Raw genomic sequence first — 22,486 nt, 5'->3', positions numbered from 1 at the left:
AATCTGTCTCTGTCCCTGTGGATAACTGCAGGAAACCATCACGTGTCATTCTTTAGTGTCTATCTCAACCTCAGTCCTTCTACACCAGCATACTTCAATGCAAGGCTTGAGGGTCAGTGATTGTGCCTATTCATGCTTTGATTCTTCCCTCTCTCCTTAAAGAATGACACGGGGATTTCCCATAGTTAACTGCAGGGATGGGGACAAATTCTGTCCCCATATCATTCTCTAATACGGTCTAATTTTGGCCAGCTCCAATTAAGCTGGCTAAGTCCATTTTAAGTACTTTGGCTGCTAAACTTGGTCTGTCGGTGTTTACAATCAGTGACTATCACATGATATACCTAGCTGGGGAGTGTGTGGCGCAGTGGTTAAAGCTACAGCCTCAGAACCCTGAGGTTGTGGGTTCAAACCCATGCTGCTCCTTGTGACCCTGGGCAAGTCACTTAATCCCCCCATTGCCCCAGATACATTAGATAGATTGTGAGCCCACTGGGACAGACAGGGAAAAATGCTTGAGTACCTGAATAAATTCATGTAAACCATTCTGAGCTCCCCTGGGAGAACAGTATAGAAAAGTGAATAAATAAATAAATAACTGTTTTAGCCGCTCAACACCAACATTTAGCAAAGATAGCCAGCTATCTCTCGCTGAATATTAGCACTTAGCCAGTCAAACACTATTTAACAAGCCAAGAGTCTTTCCTGGCCATTTAAATAGCACCGAATATCGGGCACAATAACACTTGTGATATTCCGAGAGGGGAAAGGTAGGCTGGTGTCTGATTTTGTGCAAGAAGGATTTTGTATACGCTTTCAGAGCTTTACACTGAAGTACTTCAATCGCACTCCTTTTGGTTTGCGTTTATTTTTTTTTAGTCACTCAATAATCATTATATAACAAAATGCATTATTTTTTTAAATCTTACTCACTTATGACCGATCTCGTGTGCAATGGTGAAAGCCGAGCCCAGGCCAATGTCTTCATTAATACTGCAGCTCCTTTCAGGCTCACACATTCCAGCCACAGAGGCCAAGCCTGAATAAACAGAAGGAGACACAAAGAGTCAAGCCAAAGGTGTTTCAGTCTTAAAAGCTTTAGTTATAAATGACTGGGTTCTTTTTAATAACCTCCAAGCACAGAAGGAGCAGTTGGCAAAAGGTTAACTTTCTAGTCATTTGCAAAATCACTGGGGGGAATTTCACTCTGCCGGCTAGACATTAATATTTTTTGAACTGCAGTCAGTGCTGGAAAATGTCTAGACTAGGGGTTAGATTTATAAATTTTACTTCTGGTAACTTGGGACCACCTAGTAACTTGAGCCAGGAGAGGGAATTCAAGAAAGCACTTCTACTTTGACATTCTTGAGGCTGCAGAAAGCAAAATGTATCCACATTATTATTATTTTTTTTTTTTTTAAAGATCTGTTTAAATTTAGTGGGTTCTAAAAAAAAAAAACCCCAACCAACAACCTTATAAGCAAGGAATTTTATTCAGCTTAAAAAAAATCCCTAAGTGGTAGAAGGGGGGGGGGGAGCATTTTATAACACTATGTTGAAGGGAATGGAATATATTTAACAGTATACATTCCTTTATTTATCTATCAAAATCCCCTGAAGTGCACTTTTTATTTATTAGTTTTTAAAGCGATAGATAAACCACCTTCACAATTGTAATTGTCCCAGTTGGAACCTGTGTGCTGGAGAACTGGGATGGAGCATGAAGAGGTCTCATGTCTCACATGAGGAAGGAGAAGGATGGCGAGTCCTGCCAGACAATTGTTCACCCCAGCTAATTTGTAATCATTTATTTTGAAAGGAAGGATAATCTTGAAAAAAAAACACAGTGGTAAAGTGTGCATCCAGCCTCTGAGAATGTCAGTTTAGAAGGCTGGCTTAGCATTCCCTGCATATGTAAATAGTGATTTTAGAAAGCCGCCATTAATACTAGAAATGGACAGCATGGACAGTTTGGAAGGGGTCATGTTATGGGCACAGTTTGGGTCAACCAGCACAGTGTGCATATATTTCTTATTTTAGAACACCAATACAAGCATACTTTAAAAAGCTGGATGTCTATATTTATACCCGACCCAAAGAAGGCATAAGTGTCAGTTAAAAGCTCATTTGGACCTGGGGCACAAGAAACTGAGGAGGTAATTGTGCATATTCCCAGGTGGTCACCCATCCAGGTACTAGCCAGGCCCAACCCTGCTTAGCTAATAAGCCTATAACCTAGAGCAGGGGTGTCAAAGTCCCTCCTCGAGGGCCGGAATCTAGTCGGGTTTTCAGGATTTCCCCAATGAATATGCATTGAAAGCAGTGCATGCAAATAGATCTCATGCAGATTCATTGGGGAAATCCTGAAAACCCGACTGGATTCTGGCCCTCGAGGACCGACTTTGACACCTGTGACCTAGAGAATGACACGGGGGACAAATTTTTCCCCCTCCCCTCACCGGGACATTTTCCCATCCCGTCCCGGTGAGTTCTTCTCCTGTCCCTACTCCATCCCTGTAAGCTTTGTCCTCATCTACACTTGTCTCAAACACTTTAAAATCATAAGTGTTCGAGGCTTTTGCAGTTAAGGCAGAGCTCACGGGAATGGGGAAGGGACAGGACCAGCAACAAAACTTGCAGGGACGGGGAAATTGAGTTCCTGCAGGTATGGGGAAAAATTTGACCCCCCCCCCCCCAATGTCATTCTCTACTATAAACCCTATAAAATCTGCCACTAACACATGTAATTGAAAACATTTACTCATGTACCATCCCATACTGTTTCTTAAATGCTGCAATTTTCAACTAGGATTCAATGTAGTTTACATAAGAACATAAGAATTGCCGCTGCTGGGTGAGACCAGTGGTCCAAATGAGTCTAGCCCCACCTGCGCACGCTCCGGCTCATCAGGAACCCGTCCAACCCCGTCTGCAGCCAAGGAGCAGTCTGCTTTGAAGGGCACCTGCTTGGCCAGCCTGCATTAACAGTCCAGGTGCTCAGGGACCATTCCCTTGGGAGCAAGGCTCGCTCCAGGTTTTGTCTGCAGAGGGCTTGCATGCAGGCTGAGTAGCTCTGTAGAGGATTTTAGCCAGGATCAGGGCTGACTGCTTTTTCGCGAAACGGGTCACGTTGGGATGCTCAGTATACACAGCAGCAGCAGAATTAATACTCGATATGGCTTTGCTCCCTCGCAGAGTTTCACGAAGGAGTTGTGATGTTTTTTGAGCTTAGAGCTAAGTAGTTTTTTCTTATCATTGCCTTGCGGTGGTTTTTCTGCTATATGAAAGTCTGTCATATGAATGTTGACTGACAGATTCTAAGTTACATTGTTGCAGAGCATTTTCATAAGAACATAAGAATTGCCACTGCTGGGTCAGACCAGTGGTCCATCATGCTCAGCAGTCCGCACACGCCCTAACTGAGACTAGCCCTACCAGCGTACGTCCTTGTTCAGCAGGAACTTGTCTAACTTTGCCTTGAATCCCTGGAGGGTGTTTTCCCCTATGACAGACTCCGAAAGAGCGTTCCAGTTTTCCAACACTCTCTGGGTGAAGAAGAACTTCCTTAAGTTTGTATGGAATCTATCCCCTTTCAACTTTAGAGAATGCCCTCTTGTTCTCCCTACCTTGGAGAGGGTGAACAACCTGTCCTTATCTACAAGTCTATCCCCTTCAATACCTTGAATGTTTCAATCATGTCCCCTCTCAATCTCAAGTTTCAAAGTTTGAAGTTTATTAGGATTTTATATACCGCCTATCAAGGTTATCTAAGCGGTTTTTACAATCAGGTACTCAAGCATTTTCCCTATCTGTCCCGGTGGGCTCACAATCTATCTAACGTACCTGGGGCTATGGAGGATTAAGTGACTTGCCCAGGGTCAAAAGGAGCAGCGCGGGGTTTGAATCCACAACCCTAGGGTGCTGAGGCTGTAGATCCAACCACTGCGCCACACTCTCCCTCTGTTCAAGGGAGAAGAGGCCCAGCTTCTCTAATCTTTCACTGTATGGCAGCTCCTCCAGCTCCTCCAGCCCCTTAACCATCTTAGTCGCTTTTCTCTGGACTCTTTCGAGTAGTACCGTGTCCTTCATCATGCATCATGATTGTTGCAGTTGTCCAGCATACCATGAAGAAAGTCACAGTATGATGGCTGAAATATCGGTTCTACCTACTCAGACATGGTGAGACCCCGACAACTGCGACAATCTTTGTTTTTTTTTGGGGGGGGCGTTTAAACCTTGACCCTGATTTGTATACAGGTTCACCAAATGATAGAGACAACTTCTCCTTTCTTCCCCCAGTTCCCTTGATTTGTATTATCAAATGAGTAACTTCACACTAATAAAACTCACCTACAAACAGATACTTGGATTACAGCAGAGATTAGTACCGCAATCGCTGCTCCCCACTGTGTCCCATTTGCAAATGTGCTCAATGGCAAAACTTAAAAGCTTTTACATTGTGCTTTCAAAAAATTACTTGTGACCAGAGAAGCCGGTATCCCCCTCCCTCCCCCCCCCCCCCCCCCACACACACAAACACAACAGCAACAGCAATGCTGAATACATACTGCTGCGATTCCCAGAGTCTGTTGAGATTCCTTGCTCTGTATGCCAAGGTCACACGTCAACCAGGAGTGGCAGAGCACTCTCCTGGGATACTGACTTTACGTTAGACAGAGACAGGGTGTAGAGAATCAGGCAGTAAGCTTTGTCCTGTCCTTATTGTTTTAATAACATTGAATCATTCCAGCAGGTTTTTATCAGAAATGTCAACTTCCGGAAAGGAAACACCTAATAGCAACGGCCTACATTGTTTTAAATAATCAGTGACCTGAAATAATATAGGTGTTCATAAAAGCTTAAATGTAAATATTCTTTCTTGTCAAGACTTACTCATGGCACAGGAAAAGGCTACTAGATCAGTACCCAAGAAAGGACGTATACAACCCACAAAGTCTTCCTTTGCAAACTTACCCAGAGTTCCACAGGGCTTGTTCTTGTAAGTACAGATATCATACCTAGTGAAGAAATAAAGGAAGGCAATAGTTAGTGACAGACCAGCTGCGTTAGGAGCATCACTACATATTTTAAAGCTGGGTTTATCTTCAACAGGTTGTTTCATGCTCTCAAATGTATGTCATACATCTTGATAATGAAGCATAATATCAGACCCCTGAGGCAGGCATTTTCACGCCGAAACACGGACCGTGTCGGATCCGAGAATAAAGTTTTTCCCAGATTCCGGAGGGCCCTTGGTGCTTTTTTTTTGTGTGTCTGTTTGATAGTTAACCAGAGGATACCATTGTTGACTTTATCATTACCATTAAGATTATTATCACTACTACTACTAGAACTATTATTATTTAGTCGTTATGTGTCCCAATGAGTAAGGGTTGTGGCTCACTGGTTGAGCTGCTGCCTCTGCACACAGAGGTTTTGAGATCAACTTCTGATGCTGCTCATTGTGACCCTGCGCAAGTCACTTAAACCTCTGTTGCCCACTGCTTTAAAATGCTAAAGCGACAAAAAGGCAGTATACACGTCCCCATGCCCTCTCCCAATGGTTCTGCACCATGGTTCAAGTTGTCAGACCGCAGTCATTGTAATTTTGAGCTGCCAGCATTTCCAGCAAGCTGCAGTAGAACACTCAAAGGCTCTGGCCCTGGGCTAGCAGGACACCTGCCAAAGCATAAAAAAGTTCAAGTGGATCTTTGTAATCACTGACTCTATAAAATGGTCCCTTGTGCTGCTGGGATGTAAAGCTGGAGGTTGCTACTGTTTTGGAAACGGAGTTTGGTGTGGTTTTCTGAACTTGCTGGATTTTGTTTTTTTTGGAACACACACTAATCTATAACTGCAGGTATTATTTACTGAACCTCTTATTTCATCCTAACCATGTTTTAAACTTGAATGCACCATCACAGCATAAAAGCTACAGTCTAAAACAGTGTGTCACAAACTTTTGAAGCTGCTGGCACGCTAATCTCGAGGCTGCAGCTGGAAGGCACCCGGCAATGCATGGATGTCGATGCGATGACATCACATATCATCACGTCAACATCCACGTATGCACGGATGTCCTCCAGCCACAGCCCTGAGCCTCCTATTACTGCAGGGGGGGGGATACAGAAGGAAAGGTGAGGAGAAGGAACAGAGGCGCCAGCTGACTGACTACAGGACGTGCCTCTGTAAGCAATCAGCCAGCGCCAGTGCCTCTCCTCCTTGCCAACATCTCGAGACCCACCTGGAATCCTCCAGAGCACACTAGTGCCGCGCCACACAGTTTGCGATACACTGGCCTAAAACAAAACTGTCTCTCAGTTTTTACATTTACAGGCTGCTAAGATATTCCCTCGTCTTCAAAAATCATGTGTATGGCTAAGTAGAGACCCTTCCAAACCTTTTAGAAAGAGGAGTAGACAAATCACCTGACTTGCATGTGAAAGATCTACAAGTATTATCCCTTAGAAGTGAGTAAACTTCTTTAAAAGAGAAAGACCACTTGATGAAATGAACCTATGAAAAATCTGCAAGTTCCTCAGATTGTATTTGCCAAATATTATTTGCAGAATAGAGACTCCTGCTAATGACAGTCAGCACTTCCCCAGATGCAAGCACTCCTCTGCATCTCTTGCTTTTGGCCCCTCCCATTGATATGCTTGAGTATCTGAATAATTTGTAATCCGCATAGAATTGTAGAATATACGGAATATAAATTATAAAACAAATATTCCCTCTGCACTATCATGCTAAAACTATTCCCCTTCTCGAAGAATCGGTGCAATCCCCACCTGTTTCATCTTCTGCCAATTCTCTCTACACTTTCTTTCTCTTTATAGTTACCTCACTCCACCCTATACCCGAGAACTTCGGTGTCTACCTCTCTATACAAATGCTCTCTCCACTCTGTCACAAGCTGCTGCTCTCCACTCCCCCTAAGCTCTCCCTCATTCCCCCATCTCCCCTCCCCAGTGTCAGTGCTCTTCCCTCCTCCCAATGTGAGATAAAGCAATTTATTTTCAAAAACATATAGAGGGGAATAATAAAAAAAAGTATAAGTCTCCTTTTGGCCTAAGGCCCTAAACGTTGAAAGTAGAAGCAGGGAAAATGACCATTATCAAAAAAACGTCCAAAAGGAGGGTTTTTTTTATTTATAATGGCCTGCCTCTACGTTCAGCTGTTTAAACGCCCAGTCCACTTCTACGTCTACACTTACCACATATAATGAACCCCAAAAAAGCCTAAGTCCCAAACGCCCAACACAAGAGCTTTTAGGCGAAGGAGGAGCCAGTCCTTCGCCTAAAAGCTGGATTCTGTAACTGGTGTCTGTCAAAAAGAACATCGGTTACAGAATCCACCCCCACCCCAGCAAAGATGGCAGCAGGTGAAATGGCTCATCTCCCCTGCCGCGATAATGATCCCAAAGTGCCGTCAACCGCGGCACTTCAGATCGCTATCACGGCAGGAGAGATAGCCAATCTCTCCTGCCACAATCCATCACCCCCCCCTCCCCCCCCGACACGACTGGGGCAGAAGGGAGCCCAAGCCCTTCTGTCCCAGCGAAACCCCCTATCCCCCACCCAACCCAGCCCATGTGCCTAAGGCCCCATCCACAGGAGGGGCCTAAGGCTACTGGGCCGATTCCAATTGGCCCAGGCACCTCAGGCACCACCTGTGGGCGGGGTTTGAGGCACCTGGGCCAATAAGGCCCTAAGGCCCGCCATTCGACGGATGGCGGGTCTGCCGGACGGGCTTAGGACCCGTCCGACCGGCCAACTGGTTTTCAAGTACGGGGGGTCACGGGGTTGGCGGGGGGAGGCGGATCAGGGATTCGGGCGGAACTGCGCCAAGGGCAGGAGGGCTTAGCCTCCCTCCTGCCCCGATCGTGTCGGGGAAAGTGGTGGTTCTTCGGGTAGGAGGGCTTGGCACAGTCGTGTCGGGCAGGTAAGGTTTTGGCAGGGCAGGAGGGCTTGGGCTCCCTCCTGCCCCAATCGTTGTCAGGGGTGGTAGGCAGGTTGCCAGGGCCACTGAGCTCATTGCGGCAGCGCAATCAACTCAGCAGCCCCTTTTTCGGCACTTATACCTGTTTTGACTTAGTCTAAGTCAAAACGTATAAGTGTCGACTAGGCAACCTGCCTAAAGTTTTGGTTATACCTGCTGTACGCCTGTGTCTAGGTCGGCCCACCTCCCGCCATTTCCCCTCCTCTAAAAACACCTCTTTTCGCTCTATGCGTTTAGAGGCAGGGGAAAGGCTAAGCTGGTTTTAGATATGTCTAAAACCAGCTTTAGTTATGGGTACTTGGACGATCAGGCTTTTTGATCCAAGTACCCATTTAGGCCACTTTTTAGACGTGGTTATTTTTTTTTTTATTATGAACCCCATAGTCTACTATTTCCCAATGATCAAAGCAGGTTACAACTGGAAAATAATAAATAAAAAATATACAAGACATGAAAGTTCATGGAGATATAAGGTATAGAAGAGATTAGAACAGCAGGAGATGCTGAGTGAGGATCTGCTAGGAGGAAGAAAAACTCCATTGGAATATTTTCGCTGCTGGCAATCAAACTTGGGAAAAGGTAAAACTTGGGCTTCAGTAGGTTATTTCATTGTCCTTCTCTTTTACATTTTTTAGTTCAGTACTCTGCTTTTACAGCAAAGTCAGTTTAGAAAATAGAGTCTCAGGGTTTTTATATAAAACATGTTTTAATCTAGATTAGTATTTTAGGTTGCATTTCAGAGCATAAGATAAAATCAAGTTAGGGCACAGATAGTAGTTAAGTCTTGTTTAGTGTTTAACTCCTACCCACCCTCCCCAGTTCCCTCCCATTCCTGGTCTTTTCTCTGATGTATAGTTCTCTGATGTATTGAACCAATTAGAAGGCTAAAAAATTAATTAGCTAGTAATTAGCCCTTAAGAAATTGTCTAAGAAATCCTTGGAGAGAGTAACCTACCAATTATATTACAAAATAATTATAAAAATTAAACATTACCATAACCTAACATATAACTAGCAATCTTAGGGGAACTTAGAGTACATATTCCAACTCCCGTAGCAACTTACCAAGATGCAGGCAGCAGTCCAGCAGCAAGATGAGAGCTATCCAGTCTTTTGCACTGAGGGGTCCTTTTACTAAAAAGGACCCCTGAGTGTCACATGTTTGATTATCTCCCAGTTGGTGAGAGGTCTTTTGTGTATGCTCAGTGCAAAAAACTCTTAGCACTCAGAGAATGGGTTTGATCTCTTGAGGCTAGAGTAGCAGACTTGGAGGAGCTGAAGAAGAAATATTTAGAGGAGACCTCCAGGAATGTTGTAGAAAAGTCCCACCTCCAGTCTGGCAGCCTTTGTGCTGCCTCAGATGAGGGAGGTCTTTTTAAAGGAGAGCATCACCCTGATGAAGTAGGAGGCAATTCTGTAGCCAGCACCTGCAAATGTGCTCTGGATCCATTCCCTTCATATCTATATGAGAAAATTACTACTCAGGTCATTTCATCTCTTGCCAAACTTATTAATTCTGCCTTATCATCAGGTCTTTTTTCTGCAGAGATGGGTCACATTGTTCTATCCCCACTACTGAAGAAAGCTGACTTAGATCCATCTTCACCGTCTAGCTATCGACCTATATTGAATATTCCTCTACTGACCAAAATGGTAGAGTCCATTATATCTGCTCATCTTTCATCATATTTAGAGAGATTTTCCATTCTTTTATCTTGCCAAAATGGATTCAGACCTAATCTCATTACCGAATCTCTACTGATCTCACTAATCTCTAAGGTTCAGCAATTGCAAGCGTGCAATAAGTTTGCAATTTTGCTACAATTCGATCTATCGGCGGCCTTCGACATCATTCACCATGATATTTTGATTTACCAACTTTCTGAGATAGGTATTGATTCCACAGTCTTAGACTGATTTTCAAAATTCTTACGATCTCGCTCATATACTGTTAATATAAATGGTACCATGTCATCCTCTTGGAAGCCTTTATGCGGAGTCCCTTTATCACCTATTCTTTTCAACATCTACATGACTACTTTGAAACTTTTCAATTTATCCCCCTGCAAAACACTATTTACGTATGCAGACATCTTTGTTCTCCTTGAGATAGACTCGAACCTCATTAAACTCGTTAAGAATATAATAGAATGTATAACGAAACTTCAGTCGTGGGCCCTAACTGTACAAATGAAACCGAACGAGTCCAAAACAAAGTTACTTTGGCTTGGCCCAAAATTAGAGTAGCTTCCTTCATCCATTCTGTTGCCTTCAGGATCCTCCCTACAGATTGAATTCTCATTATAGATTCAACACTTTCATTCAATGACCATCTTAATTCTCTGGTAAAAAAAAATGTTTTTTTTAGTCTCCATATGTTCAGGAAAGTGAGATCCTGTTTCCATCATCTATACTTTGCTGTCCTTGTTCAATCAATCATCCTTTTGAGGCTGGATTATTGTAATTCAGTCTATTTAAGCTTGACCAAGAAAAGCTTTCAAAGACTTCAACTGATCCATAATACTGCTGCTAGGCTGATCTTTGCAAAAAGTAAATTTGATCACGTCTCTCTGCTCCTGCAAAAACTTAATTAGCTTCCAATAATTTCCAGGGTTTATTTTAAATGTGCCTGCTTAACATTTAAGATCTTGCATGGAATCCTTCCACCTTTAATTCCCCTGTCTTGGAATTCTGTAAGATCTGACATTACCAGATCTACTCAAAAATTTAAATTGTCCTTTCCTATGCTGAAAGGCGTTACCTACATTGGCAAATTAGGGAAGTCTCTACTTTTCAAAATTATTGAGCTGTGGAATAATTGTCCTATTCAACTGCGCGATCTGGGCTCTTTCCAACCATTTCAAAAACATCTGAAAACTTTGCTATTTTCAAAGTTGAAAATTCCGCTCCTCTCCATTCTATTCCAAATCCACATTGTATCTGTTCTCTTTTCTAGTTTCTTGTAAACCGTGCAGAGCTCTACTGTTATAGAGAAGATGTGGTATATAAGCCTAAGGTTTAGTTTAATTTATGCAATGTCCTCTTGCACCAAGAATGTATCTCCAAGGGCTTCTGTCCAGGAGGGAAAGGTTAGGACGGACAGTTGTTATAGTGGAAGATTCAATCATTAGGCATGTAGATAGCTGGGTGGATGGTGAACATGAGGATCACTTGGTCATTTGCCTGCCTAGTGCGAAGGTGACACGTCACTAGATAAGATTTTAGATAGTGCTGGGGAGGAACCTGCTATCTTGGTACATGTGGATATTAACAACATAGGTAAATCTTAACAGCAAATAGAAACTATATCTGCCCGTAATCAAATGACAATCATGTAACACACAGGCAGAACAATATAAATCTAAACTAGATCTGAACACTATTGAAACCTGAGGAAAAGGACCTCAAACACCCAAACTGTAGATCACACTACGAGTTTTGCTGGGGTAATGAATAATATCATTAGTCCAGAAAAACCTCATGCTAGATATTTTTACATTTTTTGTATTTTTCTAAGGACTTGGATAATAAATCAAATTAGAACAGAGGAAACACTTAGGGCTCCTTTTACTAAGGTGCACTAGCATTTTTAGTGTGCACAAACCACACACTAAACAAAAAATACTAACGCAAGCTCTATGGAGATGTTAGCGTTTAGCACACACGGCATTGTAAAAACCACTAACGCACCTTAGTAAAAGGAGCCCTTAGCTTGAACACCCAATGGAGGCTCTGCCATTTCACACAGGGCTTCTTCAGGGGTTAATGTTTCTATTGACGTTCAAACAACTTTGGAGAAGCAACATTCAGGCTATTCATTTTCAAGGTGTCATTGTTGAGGATATATTGAAAGCCTCAGCTCAATATGCGGCGGCGGCTAAAAAAGCAAATACAATGTTAGGAATTATCAGGAAAGGAATGGAAAACAAAGATGAAAATGTAATCATGCTCTATGGTACAGCTGCACTTCAAATACTGTGTGCAATTCTGGTCACCATATCTCAAAAAAGATATAGCAAAATTGGAAAAGGTACAGTCTTCTTCCTTGGAAACCGCCAAGAAGTCATTTGATTATGGCGGTATAGAAGAATAAAGTTATGGTATGTTGTGTTGTGTAAAAGGAATAGGACAACTTCCCTATAAGGAAAGGCTGAAGTGGCTAGGGCTAATCAACTTGGAGAAGAGACGGCTCGGGAGTGATATGATAGAGGTTTATAAAATACTGAAGTACTGAAATACTTGAAACTTGATTATTGAGATGGCTTGGGGAAATCCACTGCTTATTCTTAGGATAAGCAGCATAAAATCTGTTTTTATTACTTGGAATCTAGCTAGGTACTTGGAACTTGGGTTAGCCACTGTTGGAAACAGGATACTGGGCTTGATGGACCTTTGGTCTGTCCCAGTATGGCAATTCTTATGTTCTTATGAGGCAAAACTGATATGCTAGTTGGGGGTTGGTGAGGTGGGAAGGAAAGGGAATTGAATGGCAGGCAGTGGGAGGGAGAAAGGAACAGCACTCTCTGCGATCTGTATCTAATTTCCTCTGTCTAAAGTCAGATTATAAATTGCTTCAAATGTCTTACTGTGGATATCATGCTAGAAACAATGATTTCATCATTTCGTTGAAGACACTGTTCCGAGACAATCTTCACTCTGGTGACTATCTCTATGCTCCATCTTCTTCTTCCTAAAAAGAAACAACTTGGACCCCTGAGGATGATGATTTAATCAAAACGGACCGTGTTGGGTCCTCGTCTCTCTAGAACAAAGGCAGACTACTGTTAAAACAACATTTTATTGACTCAATAAAGTGCATCCGTTCTGCAGTTTTCTTTTTGGTTTCTGTTTGTTTGACGTTCACTGCAGACTTTATTGGATTCCTTTTTCATTGTGACTTTCATTACAGATACAGAGAGAAATATCAAAAGCAGTGTCTCTCAAACTGCGTGCCAGGGCACAGTGGTGTTCCCCGAAGAGATTCTGTGAGACATTCTATAATTTTACTTTATTCCCTTCATAAGTATATACTAGAATAGATGACATAAAAGTCGGTCAATGTTATGAGCGTCTGTGTGCGTAAGGATTCAACCGCCCAGGCAAGCATCATTCTTTGATGTGATTGGTCCTTGAAAACTAACAGCAAGTAATTTTAGTTTTATTATTAAGCAAAAATGCAATCAAAACTTTGTTATATTTATGAACTTGGATTTTCAGCTCTGACAGAAATTAAATTTAAAAAAAGAAACTGACTGCAGATGGTGGATGATGAAATGCGTGTCTGCTTGTCAAATATCGAGCCACATTTTGAGTTAATTTGCACTCAAAAACAAGCACATCCATTGCATTGATTAGCAATTCTATTCTATCCACTTTCAGTTTCACTGTTGTTACAATTACCCATACATAGCTTAAATAACTTTATATAAATAACTCTCAAATTTAATTTTTTGTTGGTTTTGCAATTTTATAATTTCAATTATAATGTGCTGTGAAAAACATTTGCTCTGTTTAAAGTTTGAGAGACACCGATCTAAAGTATCAAAACTAAGTCTAATCATCAAGGGAAATCAAAGGAAACGTGAGACATGAAATGTATCTCAGAACTCTAAGAAGTGAAATATGTCATTCATGTATTTGGCTGTTTGACCATTGATACTGCTGACTGAACCCTTGTGAACATTATCTGGTAGTGGAATTGATAACATTTTAGCTATTTCTCATATATTCATGGCTTCTGGTCACTCAAGTTCTTATGAAGTACAGTAGCTGGTATTGGTTTGCAAATACTACTATCCATGAGAGTTTTATAACAATATTTGCTCAGGCAGGTCAGAGATTTCCATTTCAGTGGTGATCTTCAGGTTCAAGAGTCATCCTATGATTGCATGCACAGATACCTAAGGGACTTCCTGTCACTGTCTTCATACATGAATCAATGCTATTTTCATACCTAATGGAAAAAACATCAAAAGCTCACTTTGGGTTTTCAAAACACTAAAATAAGAAGAATCCATACCAGTCCCCAGGATAGAAATTCCAGTGTTTGAAGTCTCTAAATAAGACCAATTGTTTTGTGACACAAGAGACAGAGACATCAGTATGGGAGAACTTTTCAATGGAGACAGAACGTGATTTCCTTTCCTTGTGTTGGGATATTTTTTTTTTCTTCACAACAAACAGTGGAGGAAAGAGGGATCTGTAGGTATGATAGAATAAACTATTTTAAAATGCAGTACTGCCAAAATCAGTATTATCGGTTTCTAAAAGCGCCAGTTACACAGGTACATTTAGTAAATAAAAAGGCCCTTTTACTAAGCTGCCGTAAGCACTAATGTGTGCTTACCACAGCAAACGATGGCTTACCATGGGGTGGTCCCATGGTAATTTTTACATGTGCAAACCCTAACAAATAAAGTTTAGTTTTTAGCACTTGGGGCGGGTCTTAGGGCAGAGAGTGGGTGTGTTTTACGCTAATCAGTGCAGCTACATTGCCATGTGCTGATCAGCATGTGCCCTTATTGTCTACATAATGGATGGTTTTAGGGGCTCAACTGATAATAGCCATGTGCTAGTGGGAAAATTAGTGCATGGCCATTAATTAATCTATATATATAAAATCGGAGGTATGTATGTGTGTATGTATGTATGTATGTGTGTGTGTATGTGCCGCGATCACGCAAAAACGGCTTGACCGATTTGAACGAAACTTGGTATGCTGATCCCTCACTACCTGGGATGATATGTTCTGGGGGTCTCACGGCCCACCTGCACACGTGGGTGGAGCTACAAACAGAAATTCACATTTCACCCATTCATGTCAATGGAAAAAATGTAAAAAGCTGCCATTCTCACAGTAATTCAAAAACGGCTTGACCGATTTGAACGGAACTTGGTATGCAGATCCCTCACTACCTGGGGTGATATGTTCTGGGGGTCTCACGGCCCACCTGCACACGTGGGTGGAGCTACAAACAGAAATTCACATTTCACCCATTCATGTCAATGGAAAAAATGTAAAAAGCTGCCATTCTCACAGTAATTCAAAAACGGCTTGACCGATTTGAACGGAACTTGGTATGCAGATCCCTCACTACCTGGGGTGATATGTTCTGGGGGTCTCGCGGCCCACTTGCACACGTGGGCGGAGCTACAAACAGAAATTCACATTTCACCCATTCATGTCAATGGAAAAAATGTAAAAAGATGCCATTCTCACAGTAATTCAAAAACGGCTTGACCGATTTGAACGAAACTTGGTATGCAGATCCCTCACTACCTGGGGTGATATGTTCTGGGGGTCTCGCGGCCCACCTGCACACGTGGGCAGAGCTACAAACATAAAATCGGATTTCACCCATTCATGTCAATGGAAAAAATGTAAAAACCTGCCATTCTCACTGTAATTCAAAACCGGCTTGACCGATTTGAACGAAACTTGGTATGCAGATCCCTCACTACCTGGGGTGATATGTTCTGGGGGTCTCGCGGCCCACCTGCACACGTGGGTGGAGCTGCAAACTGAAAATCAGATTTCACCCATTCATGTCAATGGAAAAAATGTAAAAAGCTGCCAACGCAAAAACGGCTTGCCCGATTTGAACGAAACTTTGTATGCAGATCCCTCACTACCTGGGGTGATATGTTCTGGGGGTCTCACGGCCCACCTGCACACATGGGCGGAGCTACAAACAGAAAATCAGATTTCACCCATTCATGTCAATGGAAAAAATGTAAAAAGCTGCCAACGCAAAAACGGCTTGCCCAATTTGAACGAAACTTGCAACACATCTTCCTTTTCACTTTAAGAGATTGCAAATTCCAGTGAGACTTGCATTCTCTATCACAATCAACAAATCACAGGGACAGACTATTACATACTATGGATGAATTTAAGATCCCCCTGTTTTTCCCATGGACAACTCTATGTTGCTTGCTCAAGGGTGGGTTCACCCAAGAATTTATATGTTCTTGCTCCTGGAGGTGAAACTAAAAATGTTGTTTATAATCAAGTTTTGTGTTAGTTGTATTGTATTCATTTTGTCAAATATTTCACATTATAATTTGAATATTGTACTTTTTATAAAGCTGTAAAAAAATAATTTCATTCACCACTATAAAGTATCTTTATTTGAATCCATTTACAGTGTTATTGCTATAATTAAATACCCGTGCAACGCCGGGGCATCAGCTAGTAGAGAATATTAAAAAATGGGCCATTTTCCCCAACAGTAAAAATGGCCTAAGCACATGGGAATTACCTGCATAAGGACACATTAAGAGCACTTTTTACCACAGTTTGATAAAACGTCCCTATGAGGGATTAAGGGATTTTTCCTCACCAATGCTACAGTTCTGCCACTGAGTTGCAGGGGGCACTAGAAGAATGTGAGGAAACTACCAGTCCCACAATGCACTGAGTTTTTGCAGCTCAGTGCTGAGAGACATTAAAGAATACAACACTGCTGAGTCAAGAGGGGCAGGTTCGGGCAGGGAGGAGTATATCTGCTTCAAAATGGTATCGTTCCGGTAGGTCCCAGTGGAAGAGGTTCCACAGCAAGAGACTTCCCAGAGAAGTGGCACCAGCAAACTACTCGCATTCTGCTTGGCTGAGGCAAGCCAAATTTCTTGTGATAATTACACATGAGCCTTGTTCTAAGGTTTGGCTAAGACCAGATCTCACTACCTGTTTTGAGGAAGACTTTTTGAAGTCTGTGTTTGGGGCATGACAGTACCAGCTCCAGGCTCAGTTCAGGACTTTGTCAAACCTGAGAGACTGTTTTCCTGTGTGCCTGAACCTATGAGGTAACAGAATTCAGGGAGTTTGTTTTGAGTTAATAAAGAACTTTTTTTGCACTATTGCTGCTTGTGTGTTCACAGTTCCCATTGCTGCTTGTGTCTGGCTGTTACAGTTCCCAAAATCCTCATCTGTGAATTGTCATTCATTGCTGTATTCTTCCTTTTCCACTGTTCCAAACCATTCTTATAACTACTTACTGTCCTACCTTTTCTCCCATTTCTTGACTATATTCACTGATCAATGACTACAGAAACACATGCAAATAATTATAAACTTGAGTAGTAAAGGAAATTAAAGGAGATTGTTTTATATCTATACAGCCTTGTCTGCATCCTTCAGCTGCAAGAACTGCAAAATGAAGCTGAGTAGTCCAACATCTAAAGAACAGCTGGAGAGGCCTATAAAGCCCTACACAAATAAAGCAGGTTGCATTCTTATGATGACAGAATGGTTAAGCCAGCCTGCACTAATCTTACATTAACTGAAAGCAAACAAGTCTACCTTAAAAAGCTTCACAGAATTTTATTAACAAACACGATTGCTAGGAAATTTAGGAGGGGTGTAAAACCCAGCAAGCTCTGCTAAGAATATTGTAGACTTTGATCTTTCTCTTTGTATAAAATCAGGTTATAAGAAAATAAATGTTGAAGAAACCTGATTGATAGCTCTCTGTAGCAGGGGTGGACAACTTGTGGCTTGTGAGCCCACAGGAAGTATATATAGAAAATTTCATTAACAAGAGACAGACCTGGGTTGGCCACCGTGAGGACAGGCTACTGGGCTAGGTGGACCATTGGTCTGACCCAGTAAGGCTATTCTTATGTTCTTAAATACAGTATTTCATAAATATTTTCAGACTAGCCATCCTAGCAGTTTGTTTCCATTGTTTTTAGTTAAATTTTTACTTATCACAAAAGGTTGATGGAGCTCTGTGCATTTCCAGTTCCAATATTTCACAATGTTGCAGCCTGTTAGGGAAAGAACTGACATTCATGTATAGAGGACTGTCTGGATGCCCGTACTTTCCAAAACCCAGCAGTTGTCTAGGTTTTGGAAAGCGCTGGGCATGTATGGAGGGCCTCTGAACATGTGCGGATGATATTACGCGTCCACGCATGCTCAGAGGCCCCCAGACATGGCCCGGAGGTAAAAACTAAAGAGATGAGACTTTTGGGGTGGGACTTGGGGCAGAATGGGGCAAGGCTTGGGGTGGACCAAAGGTGGAATGGGGTGTGGCTGGAGGGCAGAATGGGGCGGGGCCAGGCATCAGGGATTTCTACGAAAAAATATGGTAACCCTAAATAAAGGAGCCAATTTTGAGTGCTAAGGGTACTTGAGCACCCCAATATTATGCAAACTCCTTGACTGCATCCAGGAAGGGCTAATTTCTATTCTGTTTGGCACCCCTAGTCATTTTGAAAAGTTGGCTCCTATGTCTGGAAACTGACACTACTTATTACCCAATAAGTTGCAATTTGTCAAACTAAAACCAAATGCTACATAGAAAATTCATCCTAACAGAATATTTCAGTTACACACAAGAACACAAATGCCGAATACATAATAACTGACCAAAAATGATAAACATAAACCAAAATCCCAAAAAGCCACACCTTCCGTATAGTACACCACCAAAGAAATAGAAAGATCCATTTCCTCCTATACTGTGCAAAATATAACGATCACACATGTCAGGGATGGTGTTAGGCCAACTGCCCCCTGGCTAGAGAAAGCCCCTAAGCCTGTTTTGAGTTGAAGATGGTACAGGCTATTAGTGGGCTTTAGGAACCCCTCCCCAATTTCTGCCCTGGGCTCTACCCATGCAAACACCAGCACTGGCAGGATAATCATTTCAGTTCTCAGACCAGATATACTACCAGATTGACAAACTTAAAAGTGACAAATCCCCTGGACCGGATGGAATTCACCCGAGAGTATTAAAGGAACTGAAGGTAGAAATCGGAGAACTACTGCAAAACCTTGCTAACCTCTCAATTAGAACTGGACAGATACCAGATGACTGGAAGATAGCGAACGTCACGCCGATATTTAAAAAAGGATCCAGAGGAGAACCGGGCAACTACAGACTGGTGAGTCTTACGTCTGTCCCTGGAAAGATGGTTGAAGCACTGATTAAAGATAGCATAGTCCGGCACTTGAATACACGCGACCTGATGAGAGCCAGTCAACATGGCTTCAGGAAAGGGAAGTCATGCTTGACAAATTTACTACAATTCTTTGAAACAGTGAACAAACAAATCGATAACGGGGAACCAGTGGACATAATACACGAAAGACTTCTCAGGAAATTACAAAGCCACGGAATAGAGGGAGACATACTAAGGTGGATAGGCAAATGGCTGGAAAACAGAATGCAGAGAGTGGGTATAAATGGGAAGCTCTCAGATTGGGAGAAAGTGACTAGCGGTGTGCCCCAGGGCTCGGTTCTTGGGCCCATCTTATTTAATATTTTCATCAACGACCTAGAAGAAGGAACGTCCAGTGAAATCATCAAGTTTGCAGACGACACGAAGTTATGTCAGGCAATCTGATCACAAAAGGACAGCGAGGAACTACAGAGAGATTTGAGCCAGTTAGAGAGATGGGCAGAGAAATGGCAGATGAAGTTTAATGTGGAAAAAACCCAAATAGTAGCAGCATTCCATGGCAAGCAGTGGCTTCCCCCATGTCTGTCTCAACAGCAGACTAAGGACTTTTCATTGAGGAACTTGTCCAAACCCTTTTTAAACCCATCTCAGCAGTTTAAGCAATCTAACCATCAAGTTGCTAAACTTCCTGGTATAGTTTCAGATCATGCTGGCAAATTAACATCTTGAGAGAAAAAAATAGAAATGATGGATTTAAGAGGGATTAAAGTGGAATCAACAGAACTGGCTTTAGTTAAGGCCAATTCAATTATACAAATAAAACTGGAAGCACCAGAAAATGTTTCTTGAAGTAAATAACTTCATTTCATAAATTTTCCAAAGTTGATTGGATATTCTCCTAATGACATCTTAATTACTTATATGGCAAAGATATTTAAGTTGTCAGACGATTCACTTCCTCAATTTAACGAGATTTATTATGTTCCTTGTTTTGTTTCCAGGCAATCACTTGAAAGATTCATCAGTTCTAGCTGACAGTTTGAATATTTCTACTGTGGAAGGAGAGCTTGCGTCGTCAAATACTTTGTCTCATTTGTTTTGTAATCATATTGGGATTTCATTTTGAAACTGTACTTCAGGCATAGAACCCATCACTTTTGTGACACTCGGATTTGGGTTTGCCCAGGTGTGGCAAAAGTAACTCAGAAAAGAAGACAACTATTTCTGCTCCTCGTTTCAAAGCCATCTTGAAGGTCTGTTTTTTTTGGAATGTCTAACTTGAGCCTTGTACAGTCCAAGTATTATTAGCGTTTGATGGTTTCAGCATTTTTCTCCTTAATAAAAAACTCTTTCCCCCCCCTTCTTTTTGTAGACTTTTCTGAGTGCCACATGATATATTCTTTGTTATCCAGGGCTCAAGTGTTATGCTTCTATTTACATTATTGTAATCCTCTACATAAAAAAAAATGTTTAAGAAAGAAAAATGTGTTGTTAGTCCAATAAAAAGATATCACCTTATTTTCTGCCTTTGCTTTATTTTTATTTGTACATTTTTTATGTAGTGACTGGAATGTATCTGTTTTGAAGATTTTTAGCTGCTTTCCTTGTTTTGCACAGTACAGGGGGATGTGCTTTATTGTTTCTATTTCTCTGGTGTTGACTTTTGAAGGATTTTGTATTACAGTTTACAGTTTATTAAAACTTGATATACCGTCAAATCAACACGGATTTAGGTGGTTTACATTAAAAACATAATCATTAAAAAGGAAAAGGCGTGCCATAAACTTAGATAGTATACAAAAGCAGGGGCAAATTCCTTAGATATATCACAAAACGAGTGATGAAGAAGAATATGCAAAAATACAAGAAATCACTCTTCTATTACTTGTGGATTTACTATATTAGTAATTCATGAGACTTTACTAAATTTATCGCTCAGAATCATGGAGGCAGGAACTGGGGAGAGAACACCCAGTACCATAACCTCACCGCCCAATCATCGCATATGTAAAGATGGAAAACAGTTTTAGTTGTATAAACTTATAACATGCCACTAGGGCTGAGGCTAATATACGTCTAGAATGGAGAAAGAACTGCAAATTTATCTTATAGCCTGGTACTGGATTTTGGATTTAGCTCAAGCCTTTCTAAGTAGTAGCTCAAGATGTTACATTTTGGTACAGTAGGTACTGTATAATCATAGAGCGTTGTGGCTTGTCCAAGATCTCAAGGAGCAGAAGTGGGATTTGAGCCCTGTCTTCCTTGGTTTTCACCTCATTGCTCTAGCCAGTAGGTACAATTAATTCAAATAACACGTATTTCAAACGTTTGGTAACTCAGCAGTAAACGAAAGGTCAGCACATCTCAAGCTTGATGGCCAACCGACCCAAAAAACTGATAGACAAATATGTTCATGGTTGCCAGTAACCATTACACTCCATTCACATTATTCACTGTTCACAAGAAGATGCCAAATCGTGTTTACCTATTTAATGTTACCTTTCTATTATATTTGTAGTTCTCACCTCCTTCTTTTTTGTTCCTGTTAGTGACTGTCTTGTTTTGGTTTGGTATGATTTAAGTGTTTTTTTACCCTGGTTCTTTTAATTGTAAATCGCTTAGAAATGTTTCTAAGCATTTTATCAAATATTAAATAAAACTTGGAAAACTTGGGGCTAGGATGAACTGGGAGCCAAGTGTCAATGTTCTTTCATATATTTCCAGAATACTGCAAATAATATTTTAACATATTATGTTAATGTGCATTATTTTGACTTTTTTGGCACACACTGTAGTTCCCTGGTATGTTCAAAATATCATCAGTATTGAAAAGCACCTTAACTGTCCCTTTACTTCTGATATAGGTGTTTTCACCCATCCTAAGGATTTCAACTAGCCCCACACCGGCCCTACGCCACCTTAACCTCCCAAAACATCTGAATCACCAAATGCATGTGCCCTAGATGGTGGTGACCTCAAGAAAGCTACCAACAGTGCCATAGCTCTGACATATCCCTCAAGAGTCAAGCTTGCCTGGACATAGTAAAGGAAATGCAGTCTACTAACTAGCTAATTAGATAGAGTACATTTGCGGATGCCAACCCATCTCTTTCCAAAGGTTAATCCAATTCAAGTAGAAAGTTAGCGATCTCTTGCAATCCAATATTTGCAGTGTGCTTTCACCTTTGTAGGTATGAAGCCTAGGAAAAATATCGACTGGTTAAGATGTAATGCTGAGGAGGAAGTGAAGTCACCAGCATGAATGGACACTTGCTAGGTGAGCTCCATTCGGGCCCAATCTAAAATCCCCTTGTTGGTAGTGAAATTGTGCCTGCACTCTCTCTTGCCGGGTTCCTGCAGTGCTCCGGGAGAGTGCTCCAGTTATGGCGACCCGCAAACAGCTCCCCGGAGAAAAAGTGGGGCAGCACACTTTAGAACAGACGCTTGGCAGAGGTGCACGTGGTGGCTCAGCCATGGAATGTGGCTCAACCATGGAATATGGCGGCGGCGGGGCTGTGTTATCAGCGGTGGGCCCGTCTTCCCCGGCTGCATCGGGATCTGACATGGGGTCTGTGGA

General features: G+C 41.8%; 1 protein-coding gene across 5 annotated transcripts in view; it reads right to left on the bottom strand.

Moving 5' to 3' along the window:
* Positions 1-22,486, bottom strand: part of ADAMTS6 (ADAM metallopeptidase with thrombospondin type 1 motif 6) — a 662,036-nt gene that overhangs the window by 430,451 nt on the left and 209,099 nt on the right. For 4 of the 5 annotated variants that reach the window (XM_033930281.1, XM_033930272.1, XM_033930267.1 and 1 more), the window contains exons 8-9: positions 4,975-5,018; positions 934-1,039 (exon numbers count right to left, since the gene is read on the bottom strand). The exons of the other annotated variant lie outside the window; for it this stretch is intronic. In XM_033930281.1, coding sequence (XP_033786172.1) covers positions 934-1,039; positions 4,975-5,018 — 150 coding nt within the window. The remainder of the gene's footprint in view (positions 1-933; positions 1,040-4,974; positions 5,019-22,486) is intronic. 5 annotated transcript variants of the gene reach the window in all.

This window comes from Geotrypetes seraphini, chromosome 1 (genome assembly GCF_902459505.1).
Source record: "Geotrypetes seraphini chromosome 1, aGeoSer1.1, whole genome shotgun sequence".
NCBI lineage: Eukaryota > Metazoa > Chordata > Amphibia > Gymnophiona > Dermophiidae > Geotrypetes > Geotrypetes seraphini.
Note: the sequence above shows the minus strand (reverse complement) of the source record. Positions and strands in the feature narration are given on the sequence as shown.